Consider the following 18,729-nt stretch of genomic DNA (forward strand, 5'->3'; position numbering starts at 1 on the left):
GCAGACAACATTGAGAACTAAAGCAATGTTAAGAACCATCTATCGAGCTGTTTATTTTTCTGCTCTGGCTTATTCAAAGACCTGTACTTATAAAACTCTTCGAGTCCAGTCTCAGGCACATCTATCCTGTGAAGAACAACTGGTGATGTCAGATACTGTGTCCAGGACAGATGTGTCTGGACCTTAAGTGGATAAAGGTACTAAATGAGTTAAGTAATCTCAATGACAAAATAGTGGTTGATTCCATGGAAGGAAGAACTCTATTTACATGCCCATATCCCGAAGGTTCAGGCACGCCCACCCCAGACTTAGCCTCTGACTTCGCCAGAGACTAATTCCGGGACAGGAGGGTAGATTCCATGAATCTAGTGCCTCGTCTATAGATCCTTTATAGGACAGTACATCCTTCTTGCACTGCCACAAAGAGGACTGCCACTAATTTATTTACTAAATAAATTAAAAATCAGTCTAGGCATAAACAGTTTGGACTTATTCTTATGAGTTAGGACAGCACACCCCACAGCCTTTGATATACCAGTTGTAGAGTACTGGTAATGTCGACATCATTCAAGCACTAACCAAACCCAACTTTGCTCAACTTCGACACAAGGAAAAATCAACATGGGGTCTTTTATATGCACTTTACCATAGACAAGTCAGCAAACATCATGACCTTTGATATACCAGTTGTGGATCTCTGAGATAAAAGTTTTATTTAAGGTCACCACTAGAGCATATTGTTCAATTACTCATCAGCTATTGGATGTCGAACATTTGATAATTCTGAAACAGACCATTCAGAGAAAGCCCACTGCATTTTTTCCATTTGCAACAAGGGATCTTTTATGTGTATTTTCTTTGGCAGGACAGCACATAGAACAACCTTTGATATAAACAAAATTTGTTTTCTTTAATGACACCACCAGAGCACATTGATTAATTAATCACTGGCTATTGGATGTTAAACATTTAGTAATTCTGACTTGTAGTCATCAGAGGAAACCCACTACATTTTTCCTAATGCAGCAAGGGATCTTTTATATGCATCTTCCCACAGACAGGAAAGCACATACCACGGCCTTTGACCAGTTGATATGCACTCGGGAACGAGAATTTCTTTTATAAAAAAAAAGACATTGGACACTGGTTAGCACATTGGAAAAACCCTCTATGGGTCCACTAAGGAGGTTTGATCCTGTGACCCATATGCCTCAGGCTCACGCTTTACCAACTGCGCTAAATCACACACCTTCCACTGTGTACAATGAAGTTTGGAAGATACCAGTGACTGTGAACTTGAGTGCCAACTGAAGGGGTTTTATAAGCACAGGACATGATGCTAGCAGACAAACAGTGTTACTGTTAGTTATCTGCTAAAGATTTTTCAGGCATTTTAAAAGAAACCAGGCTTACCTCTGCAATCAAACTAATAACTGTATGATGCTACTTGCAATTTTAATCAAAAACAGTCATTTTAATAACAAGTATATTAAGTAAACATAGTGCAAATTTATGTGTTTTTAATATTGATTTTTGAAAATTATTTCAAAGCTTAGGACAAATTTAATCATTTTATTTTTAAAAGTTTATATATAAAATTGAATACAAATTATGTTTTATATTATGTTTTATATTGTAAATGGGGAACAAAAAATATATATTTTTCATATTGTTTAATTTACTTTATGAGTTTTTAATATCAGTTATAATAAATTTTATTATAATGTTTTAGGTAATTGAATTTTGAAAGTTATCGATTTCATAATTTTATTATTTTTTAAACAGCTCATGCTTTATTACTATAATCTTTATGAATATAAGTATGTGGGGGTTTAAAATAATACATTAATTTTAACATAGCCATGGCAATGTTCAGTTAAGACAAAGCCAGTTTTCTCTACTTATTTTCTATGTTAATAACATTCTTTATTTTAATAATAGAAGGGCAAAAAGGTAATTACTTAATTTTTTTGACAAATTTATTAATTTTCATTTAAATATTCATAGAAAAAAAATATTGTAAATGAAATACTTACTAATTTTATTTCTACATCCAAAAATCTGTATGCTAAGACAATAGATGTTGATTTTTGTTTTTTAAATTAACGACGTAAGTAGTTTTTTGAACATATTACAAGCCTGATGCAATTAGTAGCACAAGAAGACTAGAAGACTACTAGCCTGGGAAAGTTAGGCTCTGACCTCTTGATGTTTTCACTTGCCGAATATGCTTCCATCTGACACCGACCACTGAAAAACACCAAAAATGAAAATACATACATCAAAACCTATCACAATCAGACTGAAATTCCCTCAAAACCAGATGGTTTTTTTTTACTGTCCCTTAATAAATATCACTACAGAAACTCTCTAAACCAGATACCTCTAAAAAAGGGACGATCTACTTGGTTTGGTTGGTGTCCAGTTTAGAGGGATTTCACTGCACCATTTACAGCATTCTTCAACTTTAATGAAGCAAGGATGGTGCAATGGTTCAACAGGACATACAAGTACTTATAAGCTCTATATACAGAGTGCCAAAAATATTTAGGCTTTTATACTTTTAATTTATAAAATAAATGTTTAAAAATGCTGTGCTCTGGGAACTGATCTCAATTAACTTATCACTGATGGAAAATTTCATTGATAAATTCACAAAACATTACCTTTTTTTTATAATTACAAATACAACTTAATTAGTTAAAAATATACATAAATAAGTTTCTAACATCCATGACATGATTTACATAATGTTAGGATAGTATTGCTTAAATCGGAACTTATTCATAATAATAATATGTTCTGTACCAAAATAGAGGACAGTATTACCTAAATCAGAACCTATTCATCATAATATTATGATTTGTACTAGAACAGAGCTGTCAGGAAAGTATTATCTACATTGGAATTTATTCTTTGTAATATGATCAGTACAAAAAACAGAGCTGTCAGGAAAGTATTACCTAAATCAGAACTTCTTCATAATAATATGATCTGTACGAAAACAGAGCTAACTGTCAGGAAGGTATTACCTAAATTGGAACTTATTATTCATAATAGTAATAATATGATCTGTACAAAAACAAAGCTAACTGTCAGGAAAGTATTACCTAAATTGGAACTTATTCATAATAATAATAATAATATGATCTACACCAAAACAAAGCTGTCAGGAAAGTATTACCTAAATTGGAACTTATTCATAATAATAATAATAATAATATGATCTACACCAAAACAGAGCTAACTGTCAGGATAGTATTACCTAAATTGGAACTTATTAATAATAATCACATGATCTATACCAAAACAGATCTAACTGTCAGGATAGTATTACCTAAATCGGAACTTGGATCCACGTGACAGGAGAGAGCCTCCAGAACGAATCTTCGGGGCATTCAGAGATGTCGACAGGCTGTAACAAAAACACTCATGAATATTCATTAGCTGTAAAAGGTAAAATTATTACAGGGAGTGATTCAAAGAAAACATTTTACACCAGAAAGTTACATGTAGGAGTTAGTCACAATATTTGACTGCTTTAACAGGAAAATCCACCAACTATAACGAGGGGCTGCATCCCATGATTCCAGGGCTTTAGACTTCACCAGGGACAAGACGTAGCCCAGTGGTACAGCGCTCACTTGATGCGTGGTCGGTGTGAGATCAATCCCCATCAGTGGGCCCACTGGGCCATTTCTTGTTCCAGCCAGTGCACCACGACTGGTACATCAAAGGCTGTGGTATGTACTACCCTGTCTGTGGGATGGTGCATATAAAAGATCCCTTGCTGCTAATCGAAAAGAGTAGCCCATGAAGTGGCAACAGCAGGTTTCCGCTCTCAATATCTGTGTGGTCCTTAACCATATGTCTGACGCCATATAACTTGTAAATACAATGTGTTGAGTGCATCGTTAAATAAAACATTGCGTTCATTTTTTATACTTCACCAAGTCACGCTCAAAGCAAGAATAACCATGTTAACCTGAAAACATTTCACCTCCAGTTATGTTTTTTGTTTAATGACACCACTAGAGCACACTGATTACTTAATCATCGGCTATTGGATATCAAACATTTGGTAATTCTGACAAGTCATCAGAGGAAACCTGCTACATTTTTCATAATGCAGCAAGGGATCTTTTATATGCTCTTTCCCACAGACAGGATAGCACATACCACAACCTATGACATACCAGTCGTGGAAATAACCTAATATGCTCAGTGACGGGGATTGATCCTAGACCGCCTGTGCATCAAGCGGGTGCTTTACCACTAGGCTACATCCCGTCCCAAACCACAGAAATGTTGAGCTGTAATTACATTAAAATAACTTGCAATACATTTCTCAATATTCCTACTACCCTTCTGCAGCTGTTAACATTATTGTGCTCAGAACAGACGAAAAAACCCCAAAAAGCTGTTGTGCCCAAATTAGTATTACATCTAAAGCACTGCATGCCTCAGATGAATAATCTTCCATCAAGATATTTCCCACCCCAAAACGATTTACGAAACATGACAAACAATTCTTATTAATCATCAACAACACAACTTACATGTATTTCATTAAAATACACATAAATCAAACTTTCTAACATCACCTCCATGACCTGGTTTTCAAAACTATGTTCTATTTGATGTAATGACATCATTTTCTAATGTTTATCAAAGGATAACATTCAGATTTCTTTGCTATATGCAATCAAAAAAAGAGTACATCATACAACAATGAATATCTTTTTTTTTCTTTTTTTCTATTTGATGTAATGACATCATTTTCCGATGTTTATTAAAGGATAAGATTCAAATTTCTTTGCTACATCCAATCAGAAAAGAATACATCGTACAAAACTGGAAAGTTGTTTTTTTTGTTTTTGTTTTTTGTTGCTGTTTTTTTGTTCTATTTGATGTAATGACATCATTTTCCGATGTTTATCAAAGAATAAGATTCAGATTTCTTTGCTACATCCAATCATAAAAGAGTAAATCATACATACAACACTGGAATTTTTTTATTATTATTTATTTTTATTTTTTATTTGATGTAATGACATTATTTTCCGATGTTTATCAAAGTTTAGATTTCTTTGCTACATCCAATCAGAAAAAAGTAAATTGTACAACACTAGAAAGTTTGTAATTCTATCGGGACACAACAAAAACTGGGTGACATACGTAAAAAACAGCTGCTGTTCGACGGCACATCGCCATAGATACTTGCAAGCCGCGACAGTCGAACACTTGTAGCCAATCGGTTGTTGCTTCTGAAAAAATAAAACGATTACAAAAATATGATCAAAATCCACAATTTAAAAAAATTATATATCTAGATACCAGCTGCCTGTACCATATATAAATTTAGTATCAGACTATGGAAATCTAAAAAATATTCCAATGAAATACCGATATTGTCAACAATTTTAATATAAAATATAAAGTAACATGCTCCGATATTTCAAAATTACAAACAAAAACAAATACTACTACATGTACCGGTAATTGTAAACTTTTAAAGAGAAAATGTAAATATTATTTTTATTTTCAGTACTAATTATAATTAATAATTAATATATTTGGAATTATGTAAAATATAGTAATGTAACATTTAATACTCAAAGCAGTTTAATATGCCAGACTATTTTTGGTTTTAAAAAAATATACAAATAAATTTACATTTCACATTTTGTATGACTTTTAACATATTTTGAATTAAAAGTGTATGTTATTAATATTCTAGTAATATTTTCTTCATGTACTTCAGGAATTTAAAGTATTTTGTTTTTAAAAAAAGACTATATTTAAGAACTACATACATGTACGGTCAGACCTCGTTACAACGACCGTCGTTACTACGACATTTACACCATCCGACCACAAATTGTCGGGAATAAACGTACATCAGTGTTATTCTGTTCATTACACCGGAATTCACACCTTCTGACACCGACAGAGCAAATTAGGACCAAACGTCCATCTGACGTCTGAAAAGACCTCTTTACAACGACATTACATAATCACAGATACCGTAGCACATTGGCAGTACACACACAGTCACTTAGAATCCTTGATCTCGTAGTGAGCCAACTGTGTCACATGCTGTCTGAGCTACCGATGTCTGTGAAATCTGTAGACATGTATTGCTTTTTGCAAATAAGCCTTTAGTTAACCAATTACAGGATTAACTTCGAACAATAAAATCTTCTATTTTCATGATACTTTGTAAACGAAACAGGTACCAATCGTAGGTGTCTTAATTGGACTGACGGTGAATGTGCCTTGTTTAATACATTTAATGATGTTTTTTTTAAATATATTTAATATATGTACGTGTATTTGTTGTTTTTGATAATTGCAATGCATAAATTATTCAGTCATCAGTTAATATTAATTAGTATCTTTTATTACGTTATTTTGGCAATGGAGATAACTCATGAGAATTCGATACACCGGCAATTTCGATATAACAACAAAGTGACCTAGGGACAAACATGGTCGTTGTAACGAGGTCTGACTGTATACAAGTTATTTGATGTTATTGCAATGTCAGTGTCACAAATTAATTTATTCTCAACAATCAATCATATTTTTCTTCATACCATCGTGTGACACTGATAATACAAAAACACATTTGCAAAACTTAATGATTATACATGTATATTAGTACATGCATATAGTCCTTTTCTATGATTACAAGGAAACAAGCTAAGTTATATATAAAGCCTGGTGTAAAAAAATTATACAATTTTGATTCTACATTTCCAAAATTAATTTTAATTTCTATTTGTAAACAAGCTTAACAAATAATTTGTTCAACAAATGGGATTTTAATGAATATTTAATCCACACCCAGTTTAATGCAAATTGCTCTTTTTTAGTTGATGCATCTATATAATGATTGTTAAAAGATGAGAAGTGTTGATACTAAACAAAGAGGCTGTTTTAACAAGTACATAATGGACTTGGGGGGGGGGGGGGGGGTATCATGGGATGTGTTACTAAACATTATGGACGAAGGAAGAGGCGTTTGTCAGGTGGTAGGTAACATTTAAAAAAAAATACGGTCTTATTTTTATTTATAAAATAAAATGTAGTCAGTCATAAATATTTTATTCTGTAATGGATGATGTTTCATCTAGTATGTATAACCCAACCAAACAAACATGAAGAGAAGCAAAACAATATCAATATAGAATTTTTTTAAATGTCACAAGAGTGAAAGCTTGGTGTGTAGTGGTGCTGATAAGCTCTATGTACATGGTAAATGTGAAATGGGGCGAGTGGACTTATTGTTACTAAACCGTAAACATTACATGGGAGAGGGGTATAAAAAATGCCAAATTTTGTGTTACATAACTGTTGAATGGCCCCCACATATGTTGTCTGTGGAGCATTTTGAATTTACTTTGCTGCTGAAAACTAATAACAATGGCCTGTTCCACCATCTGTAAATACAAATCTATAATCAAGATAACGTGTATATTTAGGTTGAGATTTGAAATAACCAAATGACTGCCTGTTTACATGTACGAGTATATAAAAAAAAATGGTTTAAAGTGCTCATCTTGATAGATAGATAGATAGATAACTAGTTTAACATGCCCATATACCACTAGGGTTTCGAACACGCCCATCCAGAGGGCGACCTCCACTAAGATCGGTGATCCTGACTCGGGATGGGGTGGGTGGGGGTATGTGGGTAGAGTTGAAAATGGGCAGAATTTTGAAAATAGCAATTAGTAAAAAAGTTAATAGAATTTTTTTTTTTTTAATTAATAAAAAATTACAAGCCAAAAATAAAAAGAATTGACTGCTCGGCCAAATATCTCATCTTGAGAAATGTCGGTGGGATGACGAAAGAACGGAAAATGAATGTGTGTATGTAGATAGGTAGCCATTTTTTATTTGAAGGTGAGGTGGTTTATCCCAAAACAAAAATGTTTGCAGGACTTTTTAAACCAGATATCATAAAATGGATGGCCATTTAAATTTTTGCAAAATGTTCCTCTTATAACTGTAATAACATACCAGTAATTACGTTATAATGGCTCTTTTAACATCTGTGCCTTAAACACTGATTCAAAGTGAAGAAGCTTGACCTCTGGAAATATTCATATTTTGGATGCTCTGAAGTCATACAATGATACATGTACCTGCAGTTTCTCATCTTGAGCTGCCATTTTGTTCTCACTGCTTTCATAGCTAACATGCTAGAATGTTAGTTTTCCTTCGGCTTGGCCGTACTCATCCCAAAAATACATCCCAGGTAATATTCCACACCAACTAGCAGTGTATACAAATGTACGCGATGGGTACTTATTATATATTCGGGTGAAACATTTTCATGCTACAATGTTAGTTTTCCTCGGCTTGGCCGTACTCATCCCAAAAATACATCCCAGGTAATATTCCACACCAACTAGCAGTGTATACAAATGTACGCGACGGGTACTTATTATATATTCGGGTGAAACATTTTCATGCTACAATGTTAGTTTTCCTCGGCTTGGCCGTACTCATCCCAAAAATACATCCCAGGTAATATTCCACACCAACTAGCAGTGTATACAAATGTACGCGACGGGTACTTATTACATATTCGGGTGAAACATTTTCATGCTACAAAGTCCTTTTCTATCTACTTTGTATCTATGATTCCATCTCAAATACCAAAATGTCTGCATATAGTATATGTGTATGTGAATCTACTGCTACAGATGTAAAAGCTGTATTAACATAATTTGTGTGTGTTAAATGTTTCTTAAATAGTACTTCTGAGAATTAAAAATGTACAAAAGCCATTTATGTGTTACAAGAAAAACATTGTTTGTTTTGTTTAACAATACCACTAGAGCATACTGATGTATTAATCATTGGCTACTAGATGTCAAACATGTCTAGTTCCAAGAGGAAACACGTTACATTTTTTCATTAGTAGCAATGGAACTTTTATATGCACCATTCCACAGACAGGAAGGAATGCACATACCAGTCATGATGGACTGGCTGGAACTAGAAATAGCCCAATGGGGTATATAAATGAAAAACAGTTTTGTTTAACGACACCACTAAAGCACATTGGTTTATAAATCATCGGCTGTTGGATGTCAAACATTTAGTAATTCTGACTCGTAGTCTTCAGAGGAAGGAGGGAAGGAATGTTTTATTTATTTATTTAACAATGCACTCAACACATTTTAATTATGGTTATATGACATCAGACATATGGCTAACCACCACACAGATATTGAGAGGAAGGAAAGAAATGTTTTTATTTAACGACGCACTCAACACATTTTATTTACGGTTATATGGCATCAGACATATGGTTAAGGATCACACAGATATTGAGAGAGGAAACCCGCTGTTGCCACTTCATGGGCTACTCTTTTCGACTGGCAGGTATCTTTTATATGCATCATCCCACAGACAGGGTAGTACATACCACAGCCATTGATATACCAGCCGTGGTGCACTGACTGGAGTGAGAAATAGCCCAATGGGCCCACCGACGGGGATTGATCACAGACCGACCGCGCATCGAGCGAGCGCTGTACCACTGGGCTACGTCCCGCCCATCAGATAATGAGAGAGGAAACCTGCTGCCATCACACAATGTTCTCCTCTTTCACATTAGCAGCAAGGGATTTTATAGTCACTTTTCCAGACAGGTCAGCACATATCACAACCCTTGATACACCAGTCATGGAGCAATGGTTTGAATGGGGGGAAAACCCCAATGGGTCTGCCAAGGTGGTTTGATCCTACGACCCATTCACCTCAGGCGGGTGCTCTACCAACTGAGTTAAATACCATTTCCACCACCAAACAAATGTTATACATTTAACATGCAGATGGCAAATGGGTTACACAAAACTAAATTTGTGTGAGTGATGTTTGAGAGAAACTATTGTCTTTACCAATGTCAGAGGCATGAAAAGGTTAAAGAGACAGACCCTAGTTTTTAAACCCTGCGACACATTTTTCATTATTCGATCCATTTTTCACTATTCAATCCATTTTTCACTATTCAATCCATTTTTCATTATTCAATCCATTTTAAACACTTGGAATCGGACATTACTTAGATTTTATGGTCTAGATGATTAATTGCCGTATATCCAATGTGTTTTTCATCCTGGTATTTGTAATACCACGAAATACATTTACGCATATTTTAAGAAATGCATATACTTCTGAGAAGTACTGGTTATGAAAGAAAGAAATGTTTTATTTAACAACGCACTCAACATTGTATTTACGGTTATATGGCGTCAGACATATGGTTAAGGATCACACCGATAATGAGAGAGGAAACCCGCTGTTCGCCACTTCATGGGCTACTCTTTTCGATTAGCAGCAAGGGATCTTTTATATGCACCATCCCACAGACAGGGTAGTACATACCACGGCCTTTGATATATACAAGTTGTGGTGCACTGGCCGGAACGAGTAATGGGTTATGGAGACAAGCTCTAATCTATTTTTAAAGGGTATTTTCCCCTTTAAGCATTACACACTCTTATTTCCCTCTATTAGTCACACTGACTTGTTGCATGCGATTTGTCATAGCGACTTGAATCGTGTGGGTGGCAAGACATTACGTCATAAGATTTGTTGATGTCAAACAAAGCTCATCAGTTTAAAAATATTTAACGGTAAGTGCAATGTAGACAATTTACTGATGACAGTATGTAACAAAACAATTACTGACCACATCTGGACAATAATAGGGTTTTAAGGACCCATGAAATCTGGACATTTTGACATGTTTATAAGCAAATGAAAAAACACGGAAGTGACAAAACTAAATGGTTGTACTTTAAATGTGATTTGATTGGCCGAGAGCTTACGATTTGCTGTGAGAAATAGAACTTGTTCTAATCGGTACGATTCTGACATGAATTGTCATACAAGACTAAGTCGTTCCGATTTAGGTGTTCTCACGGTATGATTGGATCGCATGCAACAAGTCGATACGACTAATCGCGTAATGAGAACGCCCCTTTACCAAACTTAAGTGTTAATTTTCATGGGTTGAAACTTGGGTCTGTGACTTTAAATGTGACCTAAATATAATTCAAACTACTGGTGTATAGCATATGAATCTACTTTTGAAAATGATAAATCTTTAAATATATTGATATATCTATATTTTTTTACAACCATTATAAAGAAACCTTTTAAACAGCATAATACTACATAAAGCAATAAGAATTACTTTCCTAACAATTAACTAACATATTCGGACGATAAACAAAATTAATATGGCCTGATGTTATTCCTGTTATCAACATAATAAACAAATGGCAGGTGAAATCCCTATTAATTAATAAAATTTTGAAGTGAATATACTGTAAAGAACCCTGGACAAAAATATGATATCAAACAATATAAAAAAAAAAGTATACCCACTTGGTTGCAATAGCAATAATTGTAGACATAAGTGCATATACAATATTTAACTTGCAACATGCAAGTAAAAACAGTAAATGAAAAAAAAAAAAAAAAAAAAAATTGGATTGAAAGATAACTCAAACAATTCTGATAATGATTTTTATAGAGGATTAAATGAGGATTTTTAGTATGTTTGTTTAATTATAGTACTAAAGAAAGAAAAGAATTAGTTCTAACGGAATAGACTTTCTCAATTAGTCATCCATTACAACGTCATAAATTTAAAGTGAAATTCGGATGTTTTATATATTAAGGGAATTTTTTAAATATTGTTTATAAAAAATCTGTTTATTGTTTATGGCCAGAACACACATATGAACCTTTTAGTAAATATTTAAATAAATACATGGAACTGGCAGTGTTTTCCTTAGTGTGAAACAGAAGGGTACTATGCCCTATGTCTTTATTGACCCACCCTGCTGTCTTCTATGTGGACCTGTTGCACTTTGATGTATATCCTCTGTATATGCTAACAACATTTTCCTTTTTATATACTCAAGCTCGAATTAATAGCAACTGATGATCCACTATCCTTAAAAGGTTAATGTTTCTTTTTAACACATTTTGAATTCCCACATGTTTACAGAATTTCTTCGAAATGATACTTGTATGTTATCGTTAATTATCAATGTTATCATTTACGATTGATGATGATACATATCCTCCCCCCCAACCCCCCCCCCCAAAAATCATGACAAAAACAAGCATCTCACCACACAGTTCGACCTTCAATTATTACCGACGATATAATGGATTTTATGCAGAGGCAAATCTGCCCCTCCCCACCTTCCACCAAATAAAAATATTCAAGTAATCCTATTTTTTATTACAATTGTTTTGCACTGGGATGCCCTTTTGACAAATTTATACATGTACCCGTTTCCCTTTAGTTTTGCCCCTCCCCCTTTAAAAATGTTTTCCCCCTAGATCCACCAATTATGCAGAATTATACATCTTTTTTGAGTATTGGGTAGACATATGTACGGACAGACTGACAGACAAAACTTATCAATATACATACACATTTTTCTTTAATAGAAAACAAATTTAAAAATAAATAACATCACTGGACTAAAATATCTCTCTCGTTTTGTAATGCAGCTTCACGCAACATTATGATTTTACAATACCATGACAACATACCAACATGTACAATATCAGATGACGAACGTACATGTGTTGAAATGAGATACATCAGATTAACAATATCTAGAAATGTCAAAAAGTACATACATTTGCAATATAAATGAAACAAAGTCAAAAGTGCATTCTTCAAAGGTTAATTTCCTCAAAACCAAACCATATACAGATGTACATTTGTGTATACTGTACAATATTGCATATAGATATAAAATTTAAATTGGGGCATAAACCTATTGTGTTTTGTGATATGGCTATGTATAATTAGGATTAACTCTGTTGTATTTCACCATTTACAGATGTTAATGCTGGTTTCACTGTCACAACAGTTTTACTGCGATATCCGCAAAAAGGTCTAATTCAATAACCTATGCATTTAAAAAAAAAATGTACTCATGTTACTATTTTTCAAAATGAATGCAGCACTAACAAAAAATGGGTCACCACAGTCTTGTTTCAAATCATCCACATACAATAATTCCAGTGCTAGTTAATTTGTTTAATATGATTTTATGTGTATTACCAATGTGTAATATTACTATTGTTTTTAATTTATTGTTTTAGTAATGATAAAACACTCAACCATTATTACAAATTGGAATCATTTTACTTGTTCTAAACACTTATTGTGACAAGTGCTTGATAACAATGATAATAATAATAAAGTGAAGTTTGTTTTATTTAACGACGCCACTAGAGCACATTGATTTTTTATTTTATCATTGGCTATTGGACATCAAACATATGGTCATTCTGACACTGTTTTAGAGGAAACCCGCTGTCGCCACATAGGCTACTCTTTTACGACAGGCAGCAAGGGATCTTTTATTTGCGCTTCCCACAGGCAGGATAGCACAAACCATGGCCTTTGTTACCAGTTATGGATCAACGGTCAGTGCAAGTGGTTTACACCTACCCATTGAGCCGTGTGGAGCAGTCACTCAGGGTTTGGAGTCGGTATCTGGATTAAAAATCCCATTCCACGACTGGGGTCCGAACCCAGTACCTACTAGCCTGTAGACCGATGGCCTAACCATGACACCACCGAGGCCGGTCAATAATAATAATAATAATAATAATGCATACATTGAAATGTTTCAGCATATGGCATAGCTGCCATTATTTACTTCGGTATTTCCGTTAGCGTCGTCACATGTTGTCAAACAAACCATTATAACAGCATTTTTCAGATGCTGATTTTACTACACTTGATTTTAGACCTATCAGATTCATTCTTACAAATCTGTTGAATTAAGACTGTTTTCTCTTCTTTTTTTGTGTGTAGACTTTGGCATAAAAAAAAACAACAATGCATCTTCAAATGGTTGTATTATAATTGATTATTATATAATACTTATTTATAAAACAATCTCATTAAAACAATTAGTAAATAATATTTTATTATGAAATTTATATTCCTATTTTAATATAAAAAATCAACAGCAGAAATTAAAATAATTAAAAGGATATTAGTGTTCTATAAAATATAATGCTAGTGAAAGTCAAAAGTAAATATTTTTTAACAGAGAGCAAAAACAGTTGTTTTCTATTATGTCAATTTATGATGTTGTTAGCTAGATTTCTAGTGAAAGCAAAGAACTGACTGATTTTTTTATTGTGTAAAAAAGATAGCTTTTTTTTTTATTATGTCAATTTATGATATTAGCTAGACTGAAAGTGAAAGCAAATAATGTCTTATTTGCTTAATAGTGCAAAAGATACTGCTGTTTTCTATTATGTCAATTATGATGATAGTAACAAGATTGCTAGTGAAAGCAGATACCGTAACTGTCCGATTTAATAAGTGTAAAAACAAATACTGGTTGCCAATTTATGATGATATTAGCCAAGTTAAATGATGATGAATATGGATTTAAAAAACAAAACAACCCAAAGCACAAGGCTTAAAGTTAGACACATGAGCACATGCGCAGCAATGCATTGTGGGTGTGATACAAGCCCTGTACCAGTATATTTAATATACTTCAATCATCACCTTTTCTTTCTTCCTCTTTTAGGTAGCATGAGAGAAAAATGAATGAAAGACAAATGGTATGATACAGGCTACACACAAATGGTTACAATATATAATTTACAAATGATATGTTTATTATATACTAAAATTGCTCCTGTGCAGAGTGGAACAGCAAATCTTTTCTACAAAAAAAAAGTAAACAAAAACTAGAAAAAAATGCTAACACTGATTAGACCTATCAAACAATCAACTGTCAACTATACATCACAGGTACCCACAAATAATAATTCAAGTGTAATGTTATGGGGTTATTTTACAACTATAATAAAGAGTAAAGGTAGGACGTAAATGTAGGACACTTAGGAAAAAAAAGAATGTACAAAGTCAATTTATGAAAAAAACAAATTGCCAGAATTCACATACCAAATGTCTTATGATTTTTTTTTTAAGTAACCACATTTAAAGAACTATAACGAATCATACATTTACTTGTGTAGATGATGGCATCTCTGTACAAATATAATTGTTCTTAAATGATCTGACCTACAGCCTTTAACAACAGAACTAAGTCGGCTGGTAATAATTTTGTAAACTGTGAAATTATTCTAATAGATCTTTCTTCCTCTTGTATGGAGTCCCCAAACTTCTATCTATTATAACAACACTCCCCATATGTCAAGTCTTTCAATCCAGTTCCACATCCCAGTCCTTGTTTCCACACCTGCAATATGTTGTGTAGTGGGCTTGCTTAGCCACTGCAGTGGTGTTTGGTGGACATCGTTAAAACCACAAACTTGAAACCACCTAGAAAGCTCCTGTGGTCTATCACAACCAGCTATTGTTAGTGGGTGTGGGTAAATCTTGGCATGCTTCCATCAGAGAACTGTTCAAGCACACCTGTTGTGGGCACAACCTCTGACTTTATCAGAGGGTTATGTCTATGTTAGTCTGTGGGGCAGGCAGTTAGTAGTATTGACATGGTACAATTCTCACCGCTATACGTCATTTTTTAAAACACATTATCTGATTGAAACCACGTAAATCATCTGACAGGAAATATTTTGATTGTTTTCCCCCCATGAAACTGCACAAGGGGAAACAACCCTAGTAATCAAAGGAAACAGTGCCGGTATTCAAGGGAAATAACCCCTGTAAGAATGAAATAACAGTAGCCCAAGAACAACAGTGTTTAAATACTGTCATAGACGATCTGGCTGACTCAGATCATGCACTAAAATATGACAAACTGTTTTCCTTTTGAAATTGACCACAACTGCTGCTTTATTAAAAAATCTTTCAAATATGGCACACTAAATACGCTACTTTCTAAAACAATTAACTGGATTTTTTTCCCCATTTATATTCATTATTTGCAGTTTAATTTTAAAACAAAAGAATCCACCCTCTCCAACAAAAAAAATTAAAATCAAAAGAACTTGGCAAATCACAAACATTTTTGTTATTATTTACAACATAACAGACAGGATACTATTTTCTAAACAGTTACCTACAACTGTATCTAACAACATGCTAATTTGCTCATCTAGACCTTTACCTTCTTGGGTGGAGTATCTTCATCCTGCAAAATAAGGGTGCGAATAAAAACCAAACTCAACACACAAAATAAAATAAAACAAGACCAACAAAGATCTCCTGTATAATATAATAATGAGTGACATTTATCACGAGTGTGATTAAGACGTCATAAAGTTGCAACATCCAAATATATTTAAATAAAATTGGTCTTTGTTTAACACTGAATGAAAACCACATTCAAAGTGAAGATTAACACATGCAAAAAATCAAACCATAAGACCTATGGTGCACATGCAGTCATTTATTTGTTTCTCAAAGATTTATTTTGTACTTGCTCTCATACACAGCAAAAACCATTAAAACAGCTATGAGATAAAAATATATGTAGACAAATGACATAAATGCTATGAATGGTAAAATGATTTTGTCTGATATGTTACTTTAAGACAAGCAGATAAAGCTTTTTCGGATTCTGAATTAGAAATTATCTTAGCAATTGATCTTATATCTAAAACACTACCATCATAATAAAATATCTAATGCCATGATTGAACGTGTTGTCCCTACAATTAGTTAGTCTGCTTTTTTTTTTTATTACTAGCAATTTTTAAACTAATCAGTGTAAAAAAAAAAAATTGATTAGTTTCAATGCTAACCAAAGAATCCAGTAACTCAAAATAAAACCTTTAACACGAGTAGACATTTTTGTAAAATCGTCTCAAAAGATGTATTGTGAAATTTTACAACCATAACCCCAAATCATTACAATTATCTGAATTAAATATCACTATGATAATTAATTACATTAAAAGGGCCAAAGATGATTAATTACAAGCGAATGCAAGGTACCTACTAAAAGCTGCGGCCAGAGTTTAATAAAGTTTTTCTTGGTAAAATATATCATCTGAAAAAATTCAGAGTTATCTGCTCCTAGATGTTAAAGTTACATTACCATTCACAAGGTCATTCCAGGTCAATTCAACCAGTTTTTAGAAAGATCTCTGGGTCAAATGTACAGTTAAATGTTACTGATATTTAAAATATATTTTACTAGTTAAATACAACTGAGAATGTTTAAAAATACTACAACATTTTACGATATCCTCAAACTACTGTTCACGTATTCAAAGTAAAATATATATTTTACAACAGTTCCATGACAACAATTTAAATGTTGAAGAAAATATTCAGAAATGCACTGTATGTAAGATTTACCTCCGAGATGTTGACATGAACAATAAACATCTTTCCCTCATACGCTATTCTTCGAATCTGGTTCCTGAAACATAACCAAAGCATTTACAGCTACATACATACATACACACACACGCACACGCACACGCGCACAAGCACAGGCACACGCGCACACACGCGCGCACACGCGCGCACACACACACGCACACGCGCGCACACACACACACACACACACACACACACACATGCGCGGTATTACCATATACAGTGAAACTCCTCTAAACCGGACACCCTCAGGACCAAATAAAATGTCTGATTATAGGGAGGTGTCTGGTAGAGAGAGGTTACATTCTGTACTGATTGTTTTGATGGAATTCCAGTTTACAGAGGGTCCGGTTTTGAGAGGTTTCACTCTAATGGGTTACAAAAATATTCATCAGGTATTTGATGGAGAAGCACACAAATTACACAATGTCTTACCAATGTGATTGGAGTATAATTGTGAAATCTTGCAACTGAGAAGGACGATATGGCCTGGACAAGGATTTCCTTTAAGGTGCAATAATGTATGAAAAATAGGCCATGATGACCCAGTTATGATACGTAACACACCATCCTCCCAAGTTGTAACTTGTACTTTCATGAAAGGTTTGATTATCCTATATGACTTAATGAGGAAGATATGGTCTGAACAAGGATTTTCTTTAATGTGCAGTAAAGTTTGAAAAGTAGGTTGTGATGACGTAGATTTGCTATGCGACATACCACCATCCTATGTTGTAATTGTATGCAAGGTTTAATCAACCTATATGAATTGATGATGAAAAAATGGCCCTCGAACAATGATTTTCTTTAATGTTGTATAATGCATGAAAAGTAGGTCATGGTGACCTAGTTATTGTATGCAACACACCGCCATTCCAAGTTGTATTTGCATGCAAGGGTTGATAATCCTATATGAATAATCAATAAGGAAGATATGGTCTCAACAAGGTTTTTTTTTAATGTGCAGAAATGCAAGAAAAATAGGTCATGATGACCCAGTTGTGGTATGTAACACACCACCTTCCCAAGTTGAACTTGCATGCAAGGTTTGATTATTCTATATGAACTGATAAAGAAGATATGTCCCACAAATGAAAAGTTTAAGGACAGTCAACACCATACTGTAATACAACCCATGTTTATACAGGTGTATAAAATTACAGATTTTGCCTTTTTGAATCACATAGACATATTTTTAAAATATGAGACTTTTATAAAGTTAAACATTAGGATTAAAGACTTCTCTGTTGATAAAACATCATACTGATTTTATCAACAATATCAAGATTGTTTATTATTTCTATCACTTTTAAAATATATTTAAACAAAAAACAAAACAAAACAAAACAAAAATTAAGCAAATTGGAATGTTTGTGTAACCA

General features: G+C 33.5%; 1 protein-coding gene across 8 annotated transcripts in view; it reads right to left on the bottom strand.

The window, feature by feature from the left end:
* The window catches only part of LOC121384511 (FERM domain-containing protein 5-like), a 118,684-nt gene that overhangs the window by 25,013 nt on the left and 74,942 nt on the right, over nt 1-18,729 (bottom strand). For 4 of the 8 annotated variants that reach the window (XM_041514977.1, XM_041514962.1, XM_041514970.1 and 1 more), the window contains exons 9-14: nt 17,324-17,387; nt 16,128-16,151; nt 14,594-14,608; nt 5,179-5,267; nt 3,338-3,415; nt 2,182-2,250 (exon numbers count right to left, since the gene is read on the bottom strand). In XM_041514977.1, the coding sequence (XP_041370911.1) occupies nt 2,182-2,250; nt 3,338-3,415; nt 5,179-5,267; nt 14,594-14,608; nt 16,128-16,151; nt 17,324-17,387 (339 nt within the window). The remainder of the gene's footprint in view (nt 1-2,181; nt 2,251-3,337; nt 3,416-5,178; nt 5,268-14,593; nt 14,609-16,127; nt 16,152-17,323; nt 17,388-18,729) is intronic. The other 4 variants (XM_041514986.1, XM_041514948.1, XM_041514956.1 and 1 more) reach the window with 3 other exon arrangements.

The sequence above is a fragment of the Gigantopelta aegis genome, chromosome 2 (assembly GCF_016097555.1).
Source record: "Gigantopelta aegis isolate Gae_Host chromosome 2, Gae_host_genome, whole genome shotgun sequence".
In the NCBI taxonomy this organism is placed as follows: Eukaryota; Metazoa; Mollusca; class Gastropoda; order Neomphalida; family Peltospiridae; genus Gigantopelta; species Gigantopelta aegis.